Source organism: Amphiura filiformis, chromosome 14 (assembly GCF_039555335.1).
Source record: "Amphiura filiformis chromosome 14, Afil_fr2py, whole genome shotgun sequence".
Classification (NCBI taxonomy): Eukaryota; Metazoa; Echinodermata; class Ophiuroidea; order Amphilepidida; family Amphiuridae; genus Amphiura; species Amphiura filiformis.
In genome coordinates, this window is record NC_092641.1 from 9,912,202 (window position 1) to 9,939,159 (window position 26,958).

Here is a 26,958-nt window from a genome sequence, read left to right on the forward strand (position 1 = left end):
TGCACCCTCTTTTTCTCCTATTTCCGAAAAGTTGATCAAGAATATGTTGGTATGTAAAGAAGCCTTAACCCGTTAGCTTTAATAAACCGAAACAATTATTTTAATCGGCTCATAACTTTTGAAGATGTGCCCTTTTAAAGAAATGTATCCGTTTTTCACTCTGTCCACGGAGGAGGTTTGGCTACTTCAAAGATTGAAAAGTGCATATACCATGCATGAATATAAAACATTCCTCGTTGATAACTTTATAAAATAACAACTTTATTTTAGGGAATGGGCTTTACCGGTGGGCTTACGGGTTATGGATATTGTTAAGTGTCATTAATTTGGACTAAATTGATGTGGGATGGGACTTCTTTTGCTATACTTGCAGTTACTTATGTTTTTCTCGGTTATTTTATGCGTTTTTGTTTTATTATGTTTCTTACTTTCTTACTTTATTGTTTCTTGCTTTCTTATGTTGACAATATAAGTCATTTCTCTTTTTGGAATAAAAGGTAGCCCTGAAAAGGGCTGTTTAGTTTGTCTTTGGTTCTTTTGAAGTGAGTTTACTGTGCTGCTTTGCCCTCTACCTGGTTGCCTCCTTGACGAATACAGGTTTCAGCCGTATTCCTCATTGCATCAACTGCGTTGCGTACCAACCTTGTGCGCCGGATACTTGCGAATATAGCAGTAATACGTTTACAAAGATCTTAGATTTTGCCACACATGAAGAAATCAAGTGGTGTGAGGTCTGGTGATCTCGCAGGTCAATCCACAGCATGACCCATCCCAACCACTCCGTTTGCTATCCGTGGACAGAGTGAAAACGGGTACTTGTCTTTAAAAGGACATATCTTCAAAAGTTGTGAGCCGATGGAAATAATTGCTTTGGTTTATTAAAGCTTACAATTAAAGGTTTCTTTACATACCAAAATATATTTGAACAACTTATCAGAAATAAGCGAAAAAGAGGGCACAATGAGGGGCCTCTTTTTTTTGGGACACCCTGTATTTGGTGTCATTGTATAGCTAGGGTTCTCCTCTATCCATTGATAACAAAATAAGTATAAACATTCCCCACATAATATCGCTATGACGTCATAATGTGAGCGCCCCCTGCAAAATCGGGAAATTCTGGCTTTTAAAATAATTATATTTGTTAATAAGCAGTATGAATACATAATTATATTAATCTTAGTAGGATATACACGTCTTTTACCACTTATATAATATAGATAAGGAAAGCTGAAAATGAATAGCGTCCTCAATATTCACATTTCGTTAAAAATGTTATATGTTCTGCGTGGCGCCTACTCGTGATCACGGTATATCACCAAATAGATCACAAGCATAAACCTTTCACTGCTTAAAATACGTAACGTCGCCCTCTATTGACAGAATAAAACAATACAAAAGTTCGATCGCTACACGAGCTCGGCAAAATCATTAAATGGCATATAAACTGAGCTCAAAAAGAAACTTTTTCACAGGGTCATATCTTGAAATCCTGTCTGTCAAATTCTACCAAAATTACACACAGGTTTACTTCAATACTCTACTCTTAACACATGTCAGTAACCACGAAGTTATCCAACTGACACAACAGCAAAATGCACTGACATGGAACAGCTTCCTGGAACACATTCACAGTCCAGCCCTGTTTCATGAAAAAAGTGTATGAAAAGCAGACAGCAGCACCGTTTTATCATCTGTGCAAGGATCTTGTGTGCATTCTCACAGATTTTTTGTGCTGGGTGCCAAATGTTGGGCTGTGAAAGTGGAGGAAGTCCAGGAAGCTGTCCCGTGAGAGTGCATTTTGCTGTTGTGTCAGTTGGACAACTGCATGGTTACTGACATGTGTTTTGAGTAGAGTATTAAAGTAATCATGTGTGTAATTTTGGTTCATTTTGATTGACAGTATTTTAAGATATGACCTTGTGATTCACGCGTTGTAAAAAATTATAAGTTTCTTTTTGAGCTCAGTTTATATTGCACGGACAACATCATATCATTGGCAAGCTAATATTACGAGGACAATGAAAATGACTCCTTTTTTGAGAAAATAAGACGTTTAAAATTGACATTCCACAAAAACCAACTGTAAGCGGTGAGTTATACATGAATGAACATGAAAAGAGCTCTAGGCTCATGTGTTATCGTGAACATAGGGGAACGGCGGGTAATCCCACTCTTGATATTGGTATGGTTTATTCTATCTTTCGTTGTTTTAATGTGTAGTAATAGGCATAAATGAAAAGGTGTTTGGGATTACCCCACTCTACCCTATATTTTCCTCTTCATTTACTTCCCGCTGCCTTGAAAATTAATTTCGCTTCGAACGGGGGAAGGACCCGTACGAACCCGAACTTTACCAACACAATTTCTCTTTTTTCAGGAGAAATACGCATTAAAAAATTGCAACGAGTGTCAACTTGTAATGTAATAATTATTCTCTTCGAATGGAGTTAAACTTGTTTTTGCAATAGATATGCCCTTTAAAGGGAGTCTCCGGCAATCATAACATTATGCCTTATATGTTAAAAAATATTTATGAAGTACGAATCACATGGTTTTATTTAAAACAAACTCATGTAGAGTCTACATTGTCGACCATAAAAACAAGTAAAAAGGAATCGGCTCTCAACACGCGATATTCAAAATTCCCGCGCCGAATAGTGCAATGACGTAATGGTTATTGTGTTCAATTGTGGCCAGCTTTCATTACTGAGATGTCATTGCACTCGACAATTTCGGTGTCCGGGAATTTTGAATATCGCATGTTGAGAGACGAATGTTTTTATTCGTTTTTATGGTCACTATGAGTTTGTTTTAAATAAACATGTGATCCGTGCTTGATAATTATTTTTCTTACATATAAGGCATATAATGTTGTGACGCGTTCTCTCGCTCATAGACGAAAGATCTGCTATATATATATAGCATGATGGGATATACAGAAAACAAGCCTTTAAGATGGTTTCTGCAAAGTATTGCAGCTGTTATAATAGACCGTTATTTGGTTTAAATTCCCGCTACTCTTGTCTACATATCTACAAGTATGTTTAATTAAAATCTGGGACAAAATGCTGTATATTTGTCACAGGGAAAGTTAGATACATGCATTTATGAAAATGTAATCAGATACTCAGGGTAAGCATGACCATCATTAAATATAACAAATATAGACGGGTTCTGTAGACTATCAACCAACGAGTCGTAGCGATATCCTGTTACTTTTTCTGGTGGTGCCCTCATTGACCCTTCACCTTTGTAGAACTCCCCGGTAAGAACCTTGCATTGAAAGATGTGTCGTTGCTTGTTTCCGTCTGGATCTGCATATCTCACAGAATATTTTGCGTCTCTAGCAAAGTATGTCCCTTTTCCGTAAGCTGTGGCTGTTTCAAATAAAGAGAACCAAGAATCTTTGTTCACCATCAGAAGAAGACTTATTACATAATACTGTTTGGCTAATTCAGATATGTTGAATTGAAGCTCACCTAAAGCAAAATATTGAAATTTATGTGAAATGACAAGGCTGCTTCGCACCAACTTTTTATGATATGATATGATTTTATCAAAAAAGCAAAAAAAAAAAAAAAAAGCAACGCAAGGGATGAGCCAGGATTAGGATGGGTTGCTGTTTAGCAGCCTAACAAAGTAAGGAACTGGACTCTTGTTTCTTAATTGTCTACCATGAGCCTGATCTCTGTTGGGAGGAAGCAACTTGGTGATCCGATCATCACTTGGACAATGTACGAGCAAAGTTAAGGCAATGTTGCTCCCTTAAGGCAATGTTGCTCCCTTAGAAATGTAATCAAATGCAATCAAATGTTTTCCTTAAAAATACCCATAAGACATTTATGCAGAAACTGCCGGTAATAGATTAACATGATTAAAGGGCAAACTGGGAGCATTTGCAACCTTCTATGGATATTTGGCACTTGGTAACTAAACACCAAGGAAACTAATTTGAAAATAGAATGAGACAAAAGGTGGATGGACGTCGTTATTTTTAACTTTCAGCTCATTTCATACAGATGGTCCCCAAGCAGATTTTCATGCACTGATAGACCATCAGACATAACAGTGAAACTTGGATGCTGGTATAATGTTTCAAAAGTTTGTAGGTGACATTCCAAGAGTACAACTAAGCTGAGGTTGAAAAAGTTACCATGTGTACATATCCAAAGTTATAAGAGCAGAGGTAGGACTTATTGAATGACCTTCATATGTCAAAAACATAAGACCTGAAAAGTTTCATCTGTAGGATTGTTCGTAATAATTATTTAATTTTTGATGCTTAATCAGTGAGTCATATACGTGGTCAAGAGAATACATTCCAATATCTCTGTTCATGGTTTTGTCGCCCCCCTCTGCGAATCCATATTGCTTCGCGGACCATGAACAGAGACATTGGAATGTATTCTCTTGACCACGTATATGACTCACTGATTAAGCATCAAAAATAAAATAATTATTTCACATTGCATTCAATGAGGTGTCATAATGTGCAGAATTATATAGTGCATCTATTAAAACAAATGAATTTACACACATATGGTTTAGTTTTAAAATTAGGACGGTATACGCTGCACTAGAATCGAACACGCACGATTCCCACTATACTATACTATACTATACTATACTATACTATACTATACGCAGGTATAGGGCCTGTTCGAATAGTGCCCTCTTACAATGTATGTGACCCGGTACTATGAAATTACCTTGCTCGATTTAAGCTATACGCGTACACCTGCAAAACGTTCACGTATACCCGAATAGTTTACTTCTATGTGATCGTAGCCTTATGTGACCCGGTACTATGAAATTGCCTTGCTCGATTTAAGCTATACGCGTGCACCTGCAAAACGTGCACCGTATACCCGAATAGTATACTTCTATGTGATCGCAGCCTTAGCATACATCACATCGTAGGAACGAGACTACCAGATCCCGCGGGAGATTGTGATGTGCCCTGAGTAATTTAATTTGATGATTTATCTTTGTTTACAAAGTTACATGAGTGATGACATTTTGGGGGGAATTCCCCTCTCAAATTGAGCAAAACAAGTTGAATCATATCTAATTTGGAATATTTGGAAACCCCCTGAGGTTGTAAAGTGACGATGACATCGTATGGGATTCCCCTCAGGAAGTAATGTCACGGGGATTCCCCTAAGGAAGTGATGTAATGAGAAAGGTTAATGTTATAATTAAAGCTTGGGAATTCCCAAGATCACATTTGGCTATTAATACTTGGGATTTCCCATTGCTTGATATATAAGAAAATGTAAACACATTATTATTGTCACAGTTGATAGTGTTGATCTGGGCTAGCTAGCTAATATGCTTACAGTCCAATTCCTTCAAAGAAAGGAAATTGCTAACCAGAATTAATTTAAGTAGTCAATGCACTACTACCTGCCGGTGTTGTCGGAGAAGATCTAGAATACGTCAAAGAACGTACTTCTTCCAAGAAAGGAATATATATTCTTCTGCCGATTTGCTGAAGTCTGGTTAAAGGAGCAACACAACTGTCAAAATAAGTGGGGACAACTGCATCGCAGTCCTGCTTCCTGAAGATATTGTGTGAAAGGTGGAAATAGCACCAAGTTTGGAGAAAGCAGCGCAAGGAGAAAGCAACACCTGTTTTGTGTGAGGATTTCATACACAAGGATATTTATAAACTCAAGTGTACACTGGACTTCGTTGATTTTCGCAGGACAAGTGAATAAGGATATATTACATCAGTCGTCCAGAACATTGCAAGAACTTTATGATCACCAAGAAGAAGAATGCTGGCTAAGTACTAAATAGATAAAGAGTGATTATATTTGATTATTGTGTATGTGCATTTGTTGTCATATATTATACCAATCATAACGTGCTTTCAATTAAAGACTTAGATTTTGTTAGCTTAACCAAACAGTGTATTTGTGTTGTGCATTCGTGTGAGTTCGGGTAAAAGGTGATTTTGGCCTTGAGTCAAGTACGACTCGTAACAAGATGCAGTGAGCCTGGAAAGCACCTGTGATCAAGATGGCATACCCTGCTATCGAAAGCTAAGAAACGTGAGTTTTATTCTCTGGACTTGTCTATCAAAAATAAAATAAACGAAAGACCTGTTTTAAGAAAGACCCTAAATTAGTAAAAGTTGTAATTTTTCTAAAATTTTCTTAATTGACTTACCGTTCTTTCCGTGGAAACTACGATTGAAGCCTTCCTTGGTTATCATTTTACACGTATCTTCTAATGTCCCGTGGTACAAATCACGTTCAACCTGAATGTGAATACGTGTCTTCAGCATATGCGACTTTTTCAGTTGGTATTCCTGATAAAGTGAAGGATTGCGGATCTCCTTAATCTATTGAGGGTAGAAACAAAGGTTGACCAAAAGTCAGTTTGAAAAATTAAATCAACAGATCGAGGTGAAAATTAAGCAAACGCGTCCAGCTATATTAGCCGATAGGCCTAATCGAACAAAGATTGATTGGACGTCTCTACCGCCTTCGTTTTGAAATTATAGAAGATATTTACTTTTAAAATTTAAGTCTTGTACCTGTTTTTCATTATAATTTTCAAATTAAAGAAAGAAGATGAAAAAAAAAGAGAAAACAAAAAGGCAAAATGACTGTTTGACTGAATACTAGTCACCAGAACCAAATAAATATGTTCGATCTTTGCGACCTTCGATGCTGCTTCGATTAATCAAAACTACTGGTAAATTTATATTGGTCAATATCATTACATGCACTGATTCCTATACTATCACAATTACCAACAGTCAATTAATTGATTTTATAAATAATAAGGATCGACCAAGCATCGATGGTCGATCGAAGATGGAACTAATTTAGTTTTTATTACCTATAATAAACTGATTAGCCGAATGAATGTGTGAGTGAATGTATAAACGAATGAATAAATTAATGAATTGAAAGAAAGGCTTTATTTATTGTATTTTGTTACGTTATTTACCGAAACAATATGTCTTTGCTCAGTCGAAGCAAAGCTTGCATGGAACTTCCGCTCAACTTCTTGATATTTCTGATCATAACGATTCATTTCCTTAACTTCCAGATGGCGATTTGGGTCCCAGTTGTCAGGAATTCGCGTAGCATCATCTGAGAGGCGAGGATAGAAAATATGGCAATCGTAATTTTCTTATTAGTTGATCATATTTACAAATATCTGGCCCATACACAGTAATCCCAAAATTTAATCCTGACCAGCCCATAATCGCTCTTCGGTGATTTTGAATTAGTTTTAAAGTTGTGATTCGAACTGAAGAATGTACCTCGGAATTTTCAGATGGTTCTTCCTCTTATGATATGAAAAATCGAGTAGCATCTGAAATTTCCGAGAACTAATTTCGTCCAGTCAAGTTCGACTATGGTGCGAGAGGTTGCGGGTTCGAACCCTGGCGGTGCCTAGTACGCTCTCGTGGAAAAATTGATTTAGCCTGAAATTCACCTGGACAAGGAACTTAGTGCTAATTTGTCTCGTTGTAACTCGTACGAAACTCGGCTAGCTGATCCTGGATGCGATGGTTATTTGTGGAATGTCTAGGGTGTGCGCTTTTGAAGCAGCAAAGTCTCTTAATTATTGCTTAATATAGTTTATGGAATGATGTACATGGGGCCGTAGCTAGTGGTCAGCGACAACCTGTAAAGTGTGCTGAGGCTTGTGGATCAGGCGTTGTGCCTGTGCGTAGCGCACTATAAATCACTGCGCTTTTTTTTATATCAAAAAACGATTTTGATTTTTACTTACCTTCAGTAATATCCCGTCGTAATACTTTTACACGAGGTCCATTGCGATTGGTAGGATCAAATTCTTCTTTCGTATTGAAATCAATCCTGACTTTTCCTTCTTCGAGATCCAGATCAACGTAGGGTTTATTTTGCTCGTATGCTCTCTCTATGGAAGGGTTGATATCTTCGTCATACGGCAATGTATCAGCAGAATCATCGGTGTCATCTTTGTAGAACCATTGCACACGTTTGTTGATATTATCGTCGTCCTGGAACTCGCTGAGCTTATTGTGCAAAGACGTCATTACCGCTAAGATGTTTTCTTTTCTGCCACTTACAATGATGCGTTTGTCTCTGATGTGTTTTTCCGTCATGGAAAAGTCCAACGACGTCTAAAGAAATTAAACATGTACAGAAAGCAAAAGAATTAAGGTACCAGTTATTTTAACCCCTGTATATCCTAAACAAAGATAGATATTTCACAATTAGAAACAGCAGCCCATGGGTGCATTTTTTAGTTCGGATTTAGACCTCATTCGTTGAAATCGATCAAGAATTAAAGACGCTGTGATCCAAAATACCAAGGAAGATGCAAATTCAAAGGTTGCAGATCTGAGATTGCTTCATACATGGCTCATTGGATGCCCTATTAATTTGTACACAGAGCGCCGTGCTCTCCATTTATTAGAACATTAAAATGCAACTTTGGATTTGGTTCCTTCCTTTGGTTTCAGGTGTGAACGTAGTTTTGAGTTCTTTAACATGTATGGCTAACATTAAAAGTGATTATATTAAAAGGCCAATCAGATGTACAGCCTGTCTCAAAAAAAATTGTGCAAGTGAAAAGCGCCCTCTTTGGCAATTAGAAAATACCGTTGTGACATAATGCTTACATCAACGTCACGGGCGAAGTCTTAGCTCTCAAATGCCGTTTGTTTTGTTCTATTTGCTAGTTCCAATTTCGAGATATGTTTATTTAACAACGAAAGGGTAAAATCACAATTGTGCCACTTTTACTAGGGAAGAGAGCTGTACATGTAAATCAATGATAGTTGATGTTGATGCGTTTAATGCACTCCCCGTTTCGGGGCGCATGTATTAAACGCATCAACATCAGCACGCGTGCATTATTTTGTCTAATATCTCTCCCAACAAGTAATACGCGTTCATTAACCTATAACATGTATAAGTGCGCAATATTTGTTTGTCTTTTAACATGTCTTAAGTGACTAAGAGAACAGTATTTACCATGATAAAATCATTGACATGCACATTTTTACAGCAGAATGTGAATATTTATTCATCTTATTTACCACTTAAAAGAGAATCATCATTCCTGCATCATGATAAAACAGTAAAAACATTCAAAAACATTTTGTATTGTGTAATTGATGCATTGTTTTAATTTCACGAAGGAACTCTTGATAAACTTGATGCTATCACTGTTACATGTAAAGGCCTCTTCCCTGGTAAAAGTGGCACAATTGTGATTTTACCCCTTCGTCTTTAACTAAACATATCTCGAGATTAAAACAAGCAAATTGAACAGAACAAACGGCATTTGAGAGCTAAGACTACGCCCTTGACGTTAATGTAAGCATTATGTCACAACGGTACTTTCTAATTGCCAGAGAGGGCGCTCTTCACTTGCACAATTTTTTTGAGACAGGCTGTATATAGAGAATTGATCAACCAACAACCCTTACTTGGCAAATATACACAAAATTGAAGACGTTAGTACGGTAATGAAACTTATGTATTGAAATTCATGTTAAGTTATCATCAATAAAGTTATTGGTACCTGTTTTTGTCTCGCTACTTCTTGTAGTCGTTCTTTTCGTGCTTCGGCGAGTTTGATGCGATCCGCTTTATAGGACAATTCCTGAGTTTATATTAAACAATAACAAAAACATTTTCATTCTAGAGAAACCACTTTAAAATAAATATTCCAAGGGATCATGCTTTATTATCTCTGGTATTTATTTGTTTTTCATGCACTATTTTGTTGAGTGAGTGAGTAAGTGAGGTTGTGAGTAAGGGGGTGATTATGATCTGGAGAGTGAATGAGGTAGGGAATGAGGTAGTGAGGGAGTGAGGGGGCCTCAAGTGAAGTTGCATTTATGTACCATCTAATGTACCATTGAACTGTTTTATCAATATAATCTAGTTAATTCAACCATTGGCTGCAAAGTGGATTTTCTAATAAATAATGAATAAATAGATAATAATAAATAATAATAATAATAATAATAATAATAATAATAATAATAATAATAATAATAATAATAATAATAATAATAATAATAATATGATTAATAATAATAATAATAATAATAATAATAATAATAATAATAATAATAATAATAATAATAATAATAATAATAATAATATGAATAATAGCTATAATAATAATAATAATAATAATAATAATAATAATAATAATAATAAGATTAATATGTAACACTTGTTTATTTCCGAATGAGTGATGACCGCCAAAAAGTTGCATAGCACACACCTATTTCCATGTAAACACACCCTTCCCAGAAATAAACATGAATTGAGTATTTGTAAAAAATGAAAAAGATGCAGCCTCCCTGGATGTTCACCCCTATAACCCCACATACCCTTACCCCACCATACACCAACATCAAGAAATGCTGCACAAAATACAAACATCCTCCCCCACTCTGCACCCCACCCACCTGTGTTGTAAATTGGTCCCGTATGAAGTCATCAAGTCTGTCCTTGGCATCATGTAAATTCTTCTCACTATCTGCAAATATCTGGAAACAAATCGAACCCCATGATTCCGCTTCATCTGGTTTAAGTTTCGCAGATTTAGAACCACGGAGATGTCGTTTCAAGCGTCCTGTTGAATTTGTGTTATTGAAGAAGAAACACGTTAATTTGTTACTAGTAAAGATCACTTGATACGGACACCGTCTCAGCTAATCATGTGTGTGATATAATTTTTACATGTGTTGTTTGAAATAATTTCAAAACGAAGGCGGTAGAGACGTCCAAGGTACACTGTTTATGTAATCATTGAGAAATGCCATGAAAACAATCCACATATGATGTCACGAGTCAACTCTTAATATACATACTGACTGACCCTCGTATTATGGCTTGCAGAATCATTCATCCATGGGTATATTTACGCGTTAATTTTGAAAAAAAAAAAACCGTTCCATTTAAATCAAAACGTAAATTCTGACAAAACTATGATACAAAGCCACAATGATGTACGTTAGATAGTTGGGAAAATTCCTTCATTAGCGAACTATATTAATTTGAAAAGCTTAAAAATTCATCAAAAAATTGAACCTGTTAAATTCAAAAATCTTACACGAGACACAATTTTACGCCTAAGTTTAACTCCAGGATTTGGGAACAAAATACAGTATCAAGAATTATGGTTTTGTTCTGACATTTACTGGAAAAAATTATTACTAGAATATTCCATGTATGGAGATAAATATCAAAACAAGTGAAAACCAATGTTTGATGACAAAATACATAACTTTTAATAAATATTATGGAACATTTTGGGGGAACATTTTGGGGGCACATAACAGTACTGCATATCATATCGTGGTGATTTCGCATACCTACGAATAACAGAATACCATAAACCGTGCCTATATAATAAGATCAATAACGTTGGCCACTACATAACATAATAAAAATGACGATTTTTATTAATCTAGGTTTCGTCAATATGCTGGAATTATGATGATACAACATATAAGGATTTTACTTACCCACCCCTTCCTTAAACCTTCCCCGACGTTGATTGAAACCACGACCCAATACGGCTTTCATAGCTTCTCGATACTCCATGAAAAACTGCGGTTGGTATATCGCTATCTTAATCATATTGAGATACTTTGGGTTTGAAATCGCGAAAGTTCCTATAGCATTGAGTAAACCTTCGGCTGCATCACTCACTTGTTTTGAGGCTTGCCCTAAACAATCGACATAAGAGTAACATTAACTTATGAATCAATACTGCTGTTTCCTTCGTTTTTTGCCACATTTGTCATTTCAAGAATATCAACTGGCCATTTGAATGACTTATCCTTCACCTTTAAGCAATTTACAAGCAATTTTATTTTTTTTACACTGGGATCACTGAATGGGTCTTAAGTGTCATGTCGAGTCGATGGCGAGACGTTCATCATCATCATCATCATCATCATCATCATCCGCAGCCGACTACAAGCTTTCTCAAACTATTGCGATCTTGGGCAAGCGAAACAATTTTGTTTGGCTGCAGCATCTCTTCAGTATCTCCCAGGAGGTGCTGGACATACTGTAAGTACAGTGTGCGCGGCCGTCTCGGTTTCCTCTTCTCATGTGGTGGAATATAAAGTGCATATAATCTTCACAGGCTCGTCGTCTTCAAGACGCAGTATGCCTATATGGCCGAGAAATTTGAGTTGATGAATCTTGATTCTGGCAACCAGTGCAGTGGTGTTGGTCAGATTGTAGATGGTTTCATTTGGAATCCGATCCATACGCTTGATGTTTAACATGACTCTGAAGCAAGATGTTGCAAAGGCATTGATCTTGTTTTCCATGTCCTTGGTGATTACCCATGACTCACACCCGCACAGAAAGCAGGGATGGGGTTCTCCAAAGGCGTTCCAGTTTCCAGAAAGCTTCCCAGGCTGGTGCTTTTCTTCTTTTTTAGGTCTCCAGCACTAGAGCCCATCTTGGAACCCAAGTACTTGAAGTCTTTGACGTGGGAGACGTTATCATTTCGATAGGGAAACATAAATAAACTTACAGTAGTTGAGTTGTATTGTTGATTAAATTCAGTGGTCGCGGATTCGCCAAAGTTTGAAAAAAAAAATTAGAATTAAAAAACACCTTTTACGTTAGGTCAATACTGTCCGTACTTGACTTTATTTAATATACCTACCCGTTCCTATAGCTGGAAATGCAATTGATCTCAATTTGGCTTGGTCTGCCATCTTTAGAGCCTTTCCTATCTTCTTCTGTAAGTCTGGCTCTCCTTGGATGATCAGAACATGAATGATTTTTTTCGTGTTCTGCATAGTTCCTGCTGACGTCATCACTACTAACTGCTTCCGTAACACGTCGCATCCTCCTTGAAATTATCAAATTTCAAATTTTTACATGTTTAAATTGTCAGGGAATTTGAATAACAATAGCGGGTTTTAAATAAAATGCTTGACCTGAATTGACATAGCGAGGGTTGAGAGGCGGAAAGCCTCAACTCACAATCACCTGCTCCCACAAAATGAATATCACTATAGAAGATACAGTCTATTAATCATGACAAAATTCAATAGAAAACAAAAGACATTGTGAAGAAAATATTGATTTATGAAGACCAAAGCAACGAGCTAACTTTATGCTCTTTTGTGAAAGCTGGTCATAGTGAGTTACGGCTTTCTGGTTGTAAACCCTCGATAGGTTAGTTAGAAGATTGGAGAATTAACGGACTGTTGCGTGTACCGAATTATTATAATTGAAATTTAAACTGCCGAGTCTCCCATCAACCCGTCAGCCATATTTGACTGTTATTTTCGTCAAATCACCACTTCCGTGCAGCCTTCTTCCGTAACCATTTTCCTGACACCCTGTAGAAACCAATTAGCGACTATTCTAAAGGCATCTGGACATTTTGTGGACTATTAAACTTTATTTGTTTCTGCATTCAAACAGATTCATGTCTTTCTTCCATTGTAAGCACTGGAATAGGCGCTTGATGTCACCACAAGTGACACATTTCATCCCATTAACTCCTAATCGTACTTATTTCATTTCAGTTTGCGGAATTCTTCTTTTGCAGCAATGTTGCAATACCTTAATGTAATGTGTGTATAATAATGTTAGTGATTTTATTACATTTCATTAATCTATACATACCCATTGCCTCGCATTCTATTTCGATTTGTTTCCCGCCGGCCTTCAAGATAGCTTGCGAGAGTGGTCCTAAAAGAAAGAAGTTAATTTGTTAGGATTAAAAAGTAAATAGGTCTGCCTATATCACCATAGTTCACTTTTTCTTATCACCTTATCCATTCGTGGGCACCTCCGGAGAATATGAATATCATAGTGGATTACCGCAGGAAGAGTTCCTGAACCTCCATTATTCAATCATCTCATCAACGTAGGATATTTGGAGCAGCTCATTCAGTCATTTAATGAGGCAATACAAATGATCAAATTGGGTGTTGAAATGAGCAACATTTTGAGTAACTCCTTTTCACTGTAAAATAATTTCTCGGCCAAATGAAAAGCAATAATTTTAATTTTTCAGTAAATGTCAGAAAAAAACAATAATGTGTGGTTCTGTATATTTGTTTCAAACCCTGGTGTTAAACTTAGGTATGAAATTTAGGCTTCTTGTATAAGATTTTCGATTTACATCAACTTGCCCCATGAACTTTTTTTTTAACACTAATTACGTAATGACACAATATTATCGCACCTTTCAGACCAAAGTCTGGGTTGGTGCTGTTGACAAGGCAGTCAGTCCCTGCTTCAACAATACTTCCATTCATCAGAAGAACCATGATATTACCAACTTTGATTCGACAAACACCATCAGCTCCAACTTTGAAGTCGTCAAAAGTCTTGGTTGAACTTGTACCTGTTGAAAAAAGGAATAACATGTAGAATGATGATAGAGCAAGCACCCGAAGATTTATTTCACACACTTTAATATGGGAAGTCGCGTTTATTTGACACTATTTTTTTATTATTATTATTATTATTATTATTATTATTATTATTATTACTATTATTATTATTATTATTTATTAAGTCTTCAACAAGTGATGAGATAGTCGTACCTGTGAATTGCCGTGGTACTGGATTGAATGTCGATTTGTTCGTCAATAAATTCTGCATTTCACTGTGAAAAGCCTGTGCAATATTATAATGAAAAACCAAAAGTAATTACGGTTACGCAATCGTCGATGTAGGAATCGGTCGAATTCATAATGAACAAAATTACTCCAAAACAAATAAGGGGTTCGAGTTGGTTAACAGGGGAAAATAGCAATTATTTTTTATATTATTGCCTTGATCAGTATTAATTGTACAGGTGCTCTAATAATGTAAATTGCTTAAATACTTTTGTATGATATTGTTTCACTAATTCTGGCATTTGTCATTATATCATGTTTTATTGAAGTTGTGAAATAAATGTTTCTTGAATTGAATTGAGTTGAAAATTAAAATAAAATGTTCTAAAAATGAAGTGGCAACACACTAATTGATGTAGTGGTCAGATTTTATCTTTATTTGTGGTATATGTTTTTTTTATCTAGACACAATAATCGATACGAACGCAACATACAGTCTGGACATGAATCAACATTCATGAATTTGATTTTCTTTTTTTAAAAACATGGTTGTTGGACTATAACGACTATATATATTAGTACAATCAGTTTTTGATTGATAGAAAGATACTAGCTTAACAGAAGTACTATGTCCACGAGCAATGGTAAAAATAAAGTCTTGATTATAATATTGTATATTCAAACATACAACGATAATTCAACAATGTCGGCAGCATGCAGTAATAGCAACGACAAACCTGAATGACATTGACGTCTTTTTCATAGATGACAAATCGAATATCTTTGAGAGAACCATTTGATCTTTGTTGGCTAAATGACAGAGCTGCTCCGTACATTAACCTGGCGATATCACGTGGTGGGAACCCTAGATTCCCCGTTCCGATTGCTGGTAGGGATATCGATGTCATTCCGTCTTTGTCAGCTCGGTGGAGAAGTTCCTCGATAGCTGCCTGAAAATACTGAAACCATGGACAAAAACATCGCCTTAATATTAGGTCTTACACCACTAAATTAAATACCAGGCCCAGATATTTAGCGTTTGCTTTTACACATCGGCACAGCCGTACACCCTCCGGGGTTTCACCCTATAACCCTAGCAAGCATTGTGGTTAAAGGTGAAAGAGAAATGGGAAGAGGTTCCGGCAATAATTCTGTCCATGTTAGAGCAAGTCACTTGAAATTTTATGATAGATTATAGTGCCTCAGTGCTCTATAAATCAACCAAGTTAGTTGATGTCAGTTTGATAAGTTTCCTCATTGGTAACGACGAGTTCGTTTACTGTAAAATGCGGTAAAATGCTTACATGTTCAATGATAAGCCTGATTAATGAATTTTGTTACAGGTGGCGTCACGGTTGTATCGCGAGATTTGACTGGAAATAGCCGACGTTTGCTCAAGATTCTAATCGTAATTCGCAACGGGAATCCGAAGAACACAAAGGTATCCACCTATCCAGGGATAGGGTGGGATTGAAACACTTCATTTAAATATGAAATACGAATTATGGATAACAATTTGCTTACATGTTCTGTTGTTCCAGCACCAGTCCCGTCGTAATTTCCGCAAGATAGATGATACACGTAAGCACACGATAAGTTCGCAGCTCCTGTTTTCAAAAATTCCCAGTGTCGAAGTCTTCCACCCATTAGCTTCAGTTTACTGTTGCATTCCAACTGCAGAGCTTTACCCGCTACAGATAATATGGCAGACGAGACCTTGCCATGACTTAGGCCCACATCTACATTCACACTATTAACAATGACATCGACCTATTTTGAAACATGAAAAGCAAAAACTCATTTCGTTCCACTGCCTTAAACAAAGTTTGCATTTTTACTTCAGAACTTGTGTTTTCACAATGATGTCTTCTGTCACCGAGGTGGCTCATTATCGGGTGATCATATAGCCTTAGGCAGTACATGACCTACAATCAGGGAAAATATGTCGGGACAATTTGACTGTCTTTTGGTGAATCTCTGCCCCCGCTCCCCCCAATTCAATGTTGGACAAAGCCGTGTTGCCATCAGGTTCGTGAGACAATCCAATATTGGTAAGGTGGGGTAGTGAGAAAGGGTGAGATACAGAGGGGCGTCTGTGTTTCACATATCGCATTTTTGTTTCACTCGCCTTTATTTCGCTTTTAATTGTTTTGTACAAGTGTGGCAACTATTTTGTTCTATATGGTTGTAGCTGCATGACCCTTACTACCTGGGGTATGTTATACGCCATTTTGACCGAATAATTTATCGATTTGAAAAGCGCTGAGATGTTGCATTATTTAAGGCTCAAGTTAATGTCGGTTCCAGGTTACTTTTTAAACTACATGGAAAAATATACACGTAAAGAAACTGAGAAATAATAATTATGGGCTAAGTACTTTTTATATAATGTTGTTCAGGGAAGGAACTGTATGGAATAGTATCGTCTAAACTTGGCTTAATTTACCGAATTCAAATCGAGATGAATTCGTGGGAAAGTGTCATGTATGGCGTAAATTGTTTCCAAATAAAAAAAAACATTGTGTGATTTCGCCACGGCAATATCAAAACGTTTTTCACAAAAAGTAGATGGCAGCATACTTTACCATTTCAGTTGCGATGTTGCCTTGTTTAATAGTAATGGTTTTGCCCCCTGGAATCCTTACAGTATTCGACGAATCCTGCGTAATAACGGGATACCTTGGTGCAGGATCCAATGGCCACTCCGCTTCTAATATGAAAAGGAAAATCAGTTAAACACATAGTTTCTCATATTCTGACAATAATCTGTCCCATGATCCGAATATCTCTACACGTTTCAAATCAGCATCCAATTTACAGTTTCAAATTATCAACATCATCGAGTTTTAGATTAGCTAGTCTAATTTAACCATTAGAAATTGTGTTAGTTATTACTACTTTTTTGAGCACCAGCGTCTAATGGCAACAAAGTCGAAAGAGATACATCAAATATCGTTATCGAAACAAAAGCTTACCATCTTCTTGTGAGCCATATCGCGAGCGTGATGATCCACTGGAATCGTCCCTATCACTTTCTCCTCCAACAATTTCTACCAAAAAAAAAAAAAAAACTGTAGCAAATAAAAAACATGTTACAAAATCTTTTCGGTAAAACCCATAAGACATTGAGGCTAGACCAGTGATGTCGTCACACCTGTGCGCACATAGTTACTGCGCACTTGACCGCTGCCAAAGGCTTATGGGATTTACCGAAAAGGTCAATATTATATACTACGAACTAAACAGTTTAAAAAGCACAAGAAATTGGTAAAGTGTATCACTACACCCAAGTGAATAGTAAGTAGTACTTACAGCCCGTATCATCCTTTAACTAGAGGTCTCTGCAGAGGGATGTCGTAATATAATTGTACTATATAATGGTGTACTTGTGTATATTAATTTTAGTATAGTATTTCATAAAGAAAAGAAATGTGGATACATATGTCAAAACGTTAATAAAATAAAGAATTACCTGTTCCAAAATGCATCAGTGTATCTTGGAATGCCCTGCACGCCGCATCATCAGTATCGACGAATCGAACTTCAGTTACATTGGAGTCCTCGCTCCGGGTGAAATATTCAAATGCCGCCGTGACAATTGTCTCGGTGCATTTCATTATCGGAAACTTGTAGATTCCAGAGCTGATGGCAGGCAAAGCAATGGACTGTAGCTTTCTTCTGTCTGCTTCTTTGAGGACGTTGGTAACTGCGTCATATAGCTGATCATCCTCACGGTGTCTGCCACCTTGGTATTCGGGACCAACTACGTGCAGGATGACTTTGCAGGAGAGGTTACCTGGACATGTACATGCCACCATAGATGTGGAGAGCCGACCCCTTTTGCGTATGATATCATCGCTTTCTCTTTGAATGATTTCGCCGCCTGATGGTAAGATAAATGAAGGCAATAAATTCCCGTTGTATCTTTATGCTTAATAGATTAAGGCCACAAATGCATGGTATTTATAGCAATAAATGGAGTGCAATGTAAAAACGATTATTACAGTTTAAACAAGTTTTCTGAATTCTAACCACAATGTTGACATAATCACCTTATGATGTTATTTTCTTTCAACATACGAACACATGCCTGCTGGCTAGACGCTCATCTGAATCAAGAGCATAGCAAAATCTTGTATCATCATTCTTTCCAATTTTGATTTTACTACTGGCAGTGGGTAATGAACTTTTTAAACAATCGCCAACCAATTAACTATTTTGAAGGATGGTAGGCTGTTGAAATAGTGCAACTGATTACATATCTCTGATGACATACCTTCTCTAACAAAAGCACGCGCAACTCCACCACCATGTTGAAGCCTTGTATTCGCTGCATTTACCAGGCCATCCACACCTTCTGTTGTGATGTCTCCCTGGCATACAAGGAATTCTTGTCCTGTAGACACATGGTATCGACCCTTAATCTTCGTTTGTTTTTTACCTGGAACGGGAATAGGTTGTGGAAGGCTCCTCTCCGCTACCCCTGCACCGGCACTATCAATAACATCAATCTTACAATTGCACTCTATTTCTACGTGGCGAATAAAGGCCTGCTCTTTTCCGGATTTTCCCCTGTCAGAATTTCTTGAATACCGGGTTCACTAACGACGTGATAATTTTGCACGATTTTGGAAAGGAAGTTGGATACCAACGTCTGCGCTTTCTCAACATCGTTAGGTTTGCCGCGAAGTGTAATTGCGTCGCTTCCAATATGGTGCTGGACTCCACTGGGTAACTTTATCTCTGATTTCGTACCATTCAGACATTGCTGCAAATATTGTAGTTTGCCTTCTTCAGGTACTTCAATCGACACCTCGTTGATGCTATTGTCTTCCATAAATTGAGAAAGCTCATTTTTAACGCAAGGAAAGTCATCTTTGAATCCAGCTACGTTCACACATTGGCTTTCTGAGTCAAATGATGTCAGACACAAAACGTATTTCTCGTTTATTCTTCTCAGCGACTGCTCACCATTTTGAGATCGGAGTACCATAAGCAGATTATCAGTGCATGGTAGACTTTCGAAAAGAATTTCATCGTGAAGTAAACGATCCGCGTTGTTGACGTCTTCATCAGATTGTCCATATATCGTTATGGAATTAGAACTCTCTTGGACGAAAGTCGCATGTACATTTTTCACTTGGAGTATTTCAGAAATCTTTTCTTCGCCGGATACAAGAAGCATAACCATAATCTTAGTCGGATGTACTTCGACTTTTCTGTGGGGCAATCTGTCGAATACATCCCTTATATCCAAACGGGCTGCATTTATATCGCTTTGAGATCCATGGAAATGAATGCTGCATTCTTCAGGAACAACTCTGATTTGTACGTTTGGATGTTTCTCCTTCATTGTTTCCTTTACTCCACAATGTTTGAGCAGTTGAACTTCGTGTGGCTGTAGTTCCTTTGTCACTGATATCGGCTTTGCTATTGGCGGTGACGATCCTGCATTGCTCTCTTTTGCAAGTCTTTCCATCTGCAATTTAGATTTCACCACATCCGATCGTACACCACTTATAGTAACAGCATTATGTTCTTCATGAATGGTTGCCTTCACATCTTTATCTAAGTTTTTCAGCCACTCCTTACAAGATCTTCCCATGCCTCTGGGAAATTTGAAAATATCTCTGTGATACTCTCTGCGAAACTCGTTAAATTTCTGCCTTGATCTGATTTCCCAATCAGTCCAGTCTTCAGATATGTGGCTGCTTCTTGGATTTATTAGTGCTTTTCGGTTGTCCTTTCTGTATGGCCAAACTACTTCTGCGTCTGCTGTCCCCATTACGTATTTTAGCCGTTCTTTGTGCCTTGTGGTGGTAAAGATAAAGTCCATGATGCTGTAACTTACTTCAGTGATGAATGGTTTGGGCGTGGATTGTCCAACAAAAGGCAATCCAAGACAATCGTAATATGGTTGGATGAACAGTCTTAATTTGCCCAGATAGTGAGTTTTGCTTAGAGCTCGTTCAACATCTGAAAAACGACAGACACAGGGACAATGAAGATTATGAAGATTGATTATGATAGCATAGTGGCAGGACGTGGCATGTCGGTGGCATATCAACTCTTATTACATTAAGGTACTGCAAACAAACTGAATCTCGAAAGACATAGTGATATACTCACACATTTAACTAACAATATGTTTTCTCTTTTACTTTTACGAATACACGTCAGAATATTTATAGAGGGAAGAGTGACCGTTTGTTTATTTGAGAATCTTATACAGAAAAGCCAAACAGACTGTTTTGACTTTAAAGATGCTTTCTTAAAAGACGCTAAATTATGTTGAGCTAGAACTTGGGAATATGCCTTGTAGCAGAACTGTAGCAACAAAAAAACAAACACATTGATATTAATTCTGTACCTTCCATATCATGGAAAGACACCAAGGCCATACTTGGTGGGATCTTGCGTACATGTATGACGACCTCTACGTCTACGTCTCGTCTCTCAAAGGTGTACTTTATGTAATCGTTATCCGTTCCCTCTCTGAAGCCTTTGACTAGAATAGTATCAGTCATGGAGACTTTGGCGACTGTGATGGGTTGCCCCTCAAATAGACTCCGCCTGATCTTGGTCAGTACATTGTCTAAGTCTGAATAAAGAAAGAGAATTAAGGTATTAAAAGACATTGAAGGCGAAAATAAAATGATTTGGCCAATCTGTCACATGAGCAGACTCGCACAAAAAGAAGGTTAGTGATACAGAATGGGCACGGAAGAGAGAGACAACACAACAGCATCCTATACTTGCATTACACATATTTCCAACGAAAATACTTGAAGTCCCAAAGACCTCTATTTTGAAGGCCTCACAAAATCGGTAATACCGAAAAAAGGTCAACGCTCAGAGAATGGTAGGTAAAGAGAGAGGGAATGATAGGATATAAGACCCCGTTTCCAATGTTTAACGTTTCGTGGTCTGTTTCTTGGTCCTCGACATCGAGGTCCTCAATATGTCGGTTGGTTGTCATGCACAGGTATAATAGCCATACATACCGACAAGAGCTTAGAGCTACATGGGGTGGGGTGTATTTGTATACGTTGTAGTTGTACGTACAAAGTGACATTGTGGGCGTAAATACTGGTATGAACTATGAAACGACATTGTGGGGATAATTGTATGAAACCCTATGGGCGTCTCTTTTAAGACTATACCAACTCCGTCTATACGTGCTAAGAGCCATGTACAGGCTAGGGGTCCACTGCGGGCGTACACCCACAAGCTCAATTTACGCCCCACACTTTTACACTTCCCCATCGTACTCTAGCACACATACAGTCAAACGATAGACAGACAAGCGGAGTACTAGTACTTTGAACTCTTGAATAACCTTCATAAACTATGTTTATGGTTCTATGGAGGTTGGGCTGGTGATTATTGACTAAATACAGAGATATTGACATTGGACCTGAACCGGATGTGCCTAATATTAACACCCAAAACCTTTTAGCGAGTGGATTGTCAACTAACGAGCAATCATTCCATACCTGATTTTCCCTTTGAGCAAAGTCGAACATCAAGTAAATAAACAAACCAGACATGAAACATGACGACTACATGCGACTGTTAAGTTTAATATTTGCTGGGAAGATATCAAGTAACCGTAAGTTCCAGGGGGAAAACCTTGACGAACCTGGTCATAAATGGGCTAAAAATTACAAAAAAGGTCTCTTACGGGGTAAGGGGCAAGACTTCTCACAGGGGTGCAGTTGCCCCGTGCCCCTTGGCTACGCCACCGGAGAGTTAGGGTACATACATATACAGGGTTTAGATTGTAAATGGAGGAATCGTTTTGCCACCCTCCCAAAGTTGTCCCATTTGCAAAACATTTTCTTTGATCAAAAATAATTACATTTTTTAAACAAGCTGCTTTCCTAAAAAGTTGCAATTACTCATAATTATATGTAATGTACAAAAGGTTCTCGATATCAATGTTATGTATGATTAATTTTTTCCTTTCCCTTTCTGTCTCTGATCCCTCAGTCATTCATGCAACTACCATTCAGTACAAAAGAACGATTCATAGAAATTAATTTTGACATGACAGAGGTTTGTTTTAGTTCATTATCAGCAGTTGTTTTAAAATGATAAATCACTAGGGATGAACATTCCCTGAGAGAATTGTGTTCTCCACGCATACATTTGACCAATAGGGTGAACATTTGCGCGTAAAGCGTAGGCTGAAGCATCTTGCATCTTGATCGAAAGTGATGGCTTTCATGGATAAAGTGTAACAATCATGATGTGGTCACAAGAGTTTGGTTGCAGTTAAGAGGCCGGATGCTGACAATCCAACCTCTTAGTTGAACCATCTCTGATGGCCATTTCTTCTTGTACGCCTTTATCCAAAAGAGCCGTCGCGCTAGCTTGCTGCAACTGTTTCAATCTACCATTTACAAGTAAATATCATCTATACTTGCCAATGAAAGAACTAAGCATCACGTTACAACTGATAAAAGAAAATCCTATTTATGTCCAAATTAATGTCACTGATTTTAAATTCTTTTAAATAACAAAATATATCTCAATTTATGCGAAAACGTATTGTAATTTCAGGGGATAGTTGTTTTTTGGAACCCTTTAGTAAAGGTATACGGGGATGTACCGCTCCAACGAACAGGTTTTCATACTAAAAATCCTTAGACATGGGTCTCCTTGGCAAATTCTCAAAAATTCTCGCTACGTCCCCACACAAGTTTCCTCTATGGGTATCTTTTTCGAAACATCCTTGACTATGGGTTTTTATTTTTGAAAAAAGGTTTAGGTTTTCGGTAAATCTATTGATTGAAATGGGCAAGGGTTCGGAATATTGAGCCGCACGTTCCCGCCGAAAAAAATCCAAGTACCCGGAGGTCCTTTCCGTTCTTCGTACAGGTACTTTTTTGTATTTAGGTCGGTATTCTTTTAGTATTAATGACCTTACTACGTATATATCCATACCAAATCACCAAAACTTATGATACTTTTTAACAAGCAAATATTTTACTCACCCCTGATCGTATTTGAGTAGGCAATAATCGCTGTTCCTGCTTCTCCAAACGTTACTTCAGGACACTCACTGCTGTTAACAATGGTCTCCATAAAACGTATGATTGACCCTTTGGAGGATGTCTCCGAAAAGCCAGAAAGAAAAAGACATCTTGCATCCACTGGATTTTCGATTTGGAGTTTCGGTCTGAATTCTTGTGGAGTGACTGTTAGTTTGCGCCCGGCCATTTGGTGTCGACGGCTCAAAACTGTCCTCAAAACTGAATGAATGATATCATTTAAAGTACTGATTAAAAATCTCACATTCAATTATTTGCCAATTTGATTTGAAACAAGAGAATAGAAGCGAAGTGAGTCTATAGTAGACAAGAAGTGAGGAGAGTCAAGGAGAGGAGACCGTAGTAGAGAGGAGAGGAGAAAATGGTGTAATTGCAAAGTATAATCCCACCATGACAATGATAACCCTTTCGCTAACCTTAACCCTTCTAAAAAACTGTCAGGCCCCTTAAGTTGATACGAAGTGTGAAACGAAGATTGATAAGTTTCACATTAAATGTGCTGTATACAGCCATTGATGAAATGTGATGCAGAAAAAGTTGAATTTATTAATTAATATTTCTCTTAACCTAAACGACACGAATGTTGAAAAACAAACAAATTTGATGAAATGCTTTGCTTTCATTGTGTTATTATCCAGGACAATTTTTGGTCATGGCTGAGTGATTATTGATTGTGAATAATCTCTTTGGATAGAACACATGACTTTAGTTAACACTTAATAAACATTATTTGTACAGCTAATTTATTTTCTTTCATTCAGCCATCTCTAAACTCCTCTGCTTCAATACCAATTAGAAATAACAAGGTGACTTTTGTGTAATTTGAAAGTTTCCTTTTCATTTTTATAATGTGGTGGTCCACCTTCATTCTCAACAACCTCAATACAACGTTTGTGCATACTGTCGAGGTCTCGAATATACTATTGGTCCAGGCGATTCCATGCACGTTGCAGTATTCTTTGAAATATAAACCTTCCAATGTTGTGTTGTCATTTATTTCCTTGTGTGCAGTTTGCTTCAGATGGTCAAATTTGATAAATGGCTGTATTTTTCTGGTGAATGACAAATGTTGGACACAAAAGTACTGCACATTTAATGTGTAACCTATCAGTCTACTTTTAGTCACACTTTAAATCAACTTTAGGGCCTGACAGGATTTTAGTTATGCCCAAATTAATGAGGGGGGGGGGACAAACCGGGACTTACATTATATATAGATTATACATAATGCCCGGGACATAATGCTGCAATTACGCCGAGAAAATAACAGAGTAGGCCTATATACTACAGATCATACTAGTATCCTTTTTAAGGGAGATCGAAAGAAAAAGTACAAGAACGAAACCATCGGATCAGCAAACAAGGAAGGACTACAAAATAATATAAAGGTCATTTAATCATGTTGAGTGTTGACCTTATAAATCTTAGTTACATATTATGTATGTAATATACTAAGCAAACGTAATAGGCATTGTATATTGTCAGAATTTAGTGGTCGCCAACGTTTACTAAAATGACATGCGCATAGTCTACAAGGACAATTAACAACATCGAAACGGTAACCGTAACAATTGATAAATATTGGCTGCACCAGGAATATCTCCGGGGAACAGAGGTAGTAAAATGAATTCGGTGTTGGAGGGGAGGATCAAGAATATTTGGTATTTTTACCCCCCAAAGAGGGATTTTTGATAAGTTGTGGCTCTGGGAGAAAAGCTCAATTTTATGGTGGGGAATTCAACGCACTTCTATTGGTACCACCGCTGTTGATAAACTGGAATTAAAGAGCCATGGATTACCTTTCGAGTCCTCATAGGTTATGAAAAGTGTTTTGGTCCTCTGGTCCTCGTAATGTTCAGCAATCTTGCCACCACCTGAACTTGATTTCTTGCTAAAATATCCCAAAATAGGCTCAACATCTTCATAGCCAGTAACAGATATAGTCTTGCCAGTTTCTGGTTTCCCAACACCTATGTTGGTTGGAAGCGACCGTGGAAAGCCAACGCTTTCTGGTTTAAGGTAACAAAATATGTTGAGTGATTATCAAGAGAAGAGAGTGACCATTAAGGGCGCTACATCGTCTCAGGTATCAAGTTTAAGGCTTGAAGTAAAACGGGGGGGGGGGGGCTGTTTTTCAAATATTGTGCTGGAAACATAATGTAATAGTTCAAGCATTGTCCTTGAAAATAAATATTTTTAAGAAACATATATGCCCATAGCAAAAGAATTATGCTATAAAATGTTGCAAGAAACAATTATTCTTTTGTTAATATCTCGTTTCTTTGATATCTAGTATCACCAAACAAATACAGAATCAGAATTTTTATTTCAGTCACTTCGAGGAAATAAAACTTACACATGAAATGAAAGAGGCATTTCCTGAATTATCTTGCATTTTGCATATAAAGTTAGAAAAAAGTTAGAAAAGTGTTTTCAAGTATCTAGATCTAATCTGCGATTATTTGTGCCATGTCCATATCGTTTACATATATACAATGTATATTATACATGTACAATGGACAGCTAATCTTTACAATTACACCACATTTTGTCACTGATTTGTAACAATCACCTTTTCACCGCTGGTTACATGTCTTGTGAATGTTGTGGGGCTTCAAACAGAATGTGCCAATCGAACCTTTTCTGTGCTCAAACAAAACTAGTCACTATAACCTCAATAGCGATGGAAAAAAACATACACAGCTGCAACATGTACAATAACCTGGCACCTCCTTCTGGTACTGCTCACCAGCTTGACCACATGTTGCTGTGGTATGGCATACCATTCCTCAAGCAGGATTCGTCGCAGGTCATTCAACGTGGTTGCATTAGTTACTCTGGCATGCATAGCACGACCAATCTGGTCCCATAAGTGTTCAATTCGGTCGAGGTCTTGGCTACTGGAAGGCCATTCCATTCTCTCTACTCTCTATGGGGGCGAGCGTTGGAGAAATGCATTAGGTCTCAGATTGCGAAGAATTGGGATTGCCATTTGCTTGGCATATTCTTTTTGAGACCCTACTACATTCACAAGACGTGTACTCAGCCGTTCAAAAATGTTACTTAATGTGATATCATTGTTAAGGGAATAAATTAGCAGTAGACTGATATGCAACACGATATGAACATGGCACAAATAAGCTCAGATATAGATACTTTAAAAAAAAATTCAAACTTTTTTTGAGGTGTTTATATTATATACCTTTGGTTCTATGAGAAAGTCGATGAGCGCCGATGACAGTATCAATGTTATCATCGTTATTATCAGCAGAGTAATCTTCAAGCTGCAGTTGGGAACCTCCATAACTTGCTCTTGAA

General features: G+C 37.4%; 1 protein-coding gene across 1 annotated transcript; it reads right to left on the reverse strand.

Moving 5' to 3' along the window:
• Window positions 1-997: 997 nt before the first annotated feature.
• LOC140169174 (protein mono-ADP-ribosyltransferase PARP14-like) lies at window positions 998-26,900 on the reverse strand. Its single transcript, XM_072192431.1, is given in 22 exon segments — window positions 998-3,377; window positions 6,175-6,349; window positions 6,964-7,109; window positions 7,759-8,131; window positions 9,541-9,621; window positions 10,442-10,608; window positions 11,504-11,707; window positions 12,667-12,855; window positions 13,641-13,706; window positions 14,206-14,367; window positions 14,570-14,642; window positions 15,322-15,543; window positions 16,109-16,354; window positions 17,170-17,294; window positions 17,560-17,634; window positions 18,057-18,467; window positions 18,861-19,173; window positions 19,176-20,560; window positions 20,955-21,185; window positions 23,584-23,841; window positions 25,440-25,649; window positions 26,843-26,900. Coding segments are annotated over 20 exon segments (5,142 nt in total). The 5' UTR covers window positions 23,810-23,841; window positions 25,440-25,649; window positions 26,843-26,900; the 3' UTR covers window positions 998-3,105.
• Between the last annotated feature and the right edge of the window lie 58 nt (window positions 26,901-26,958).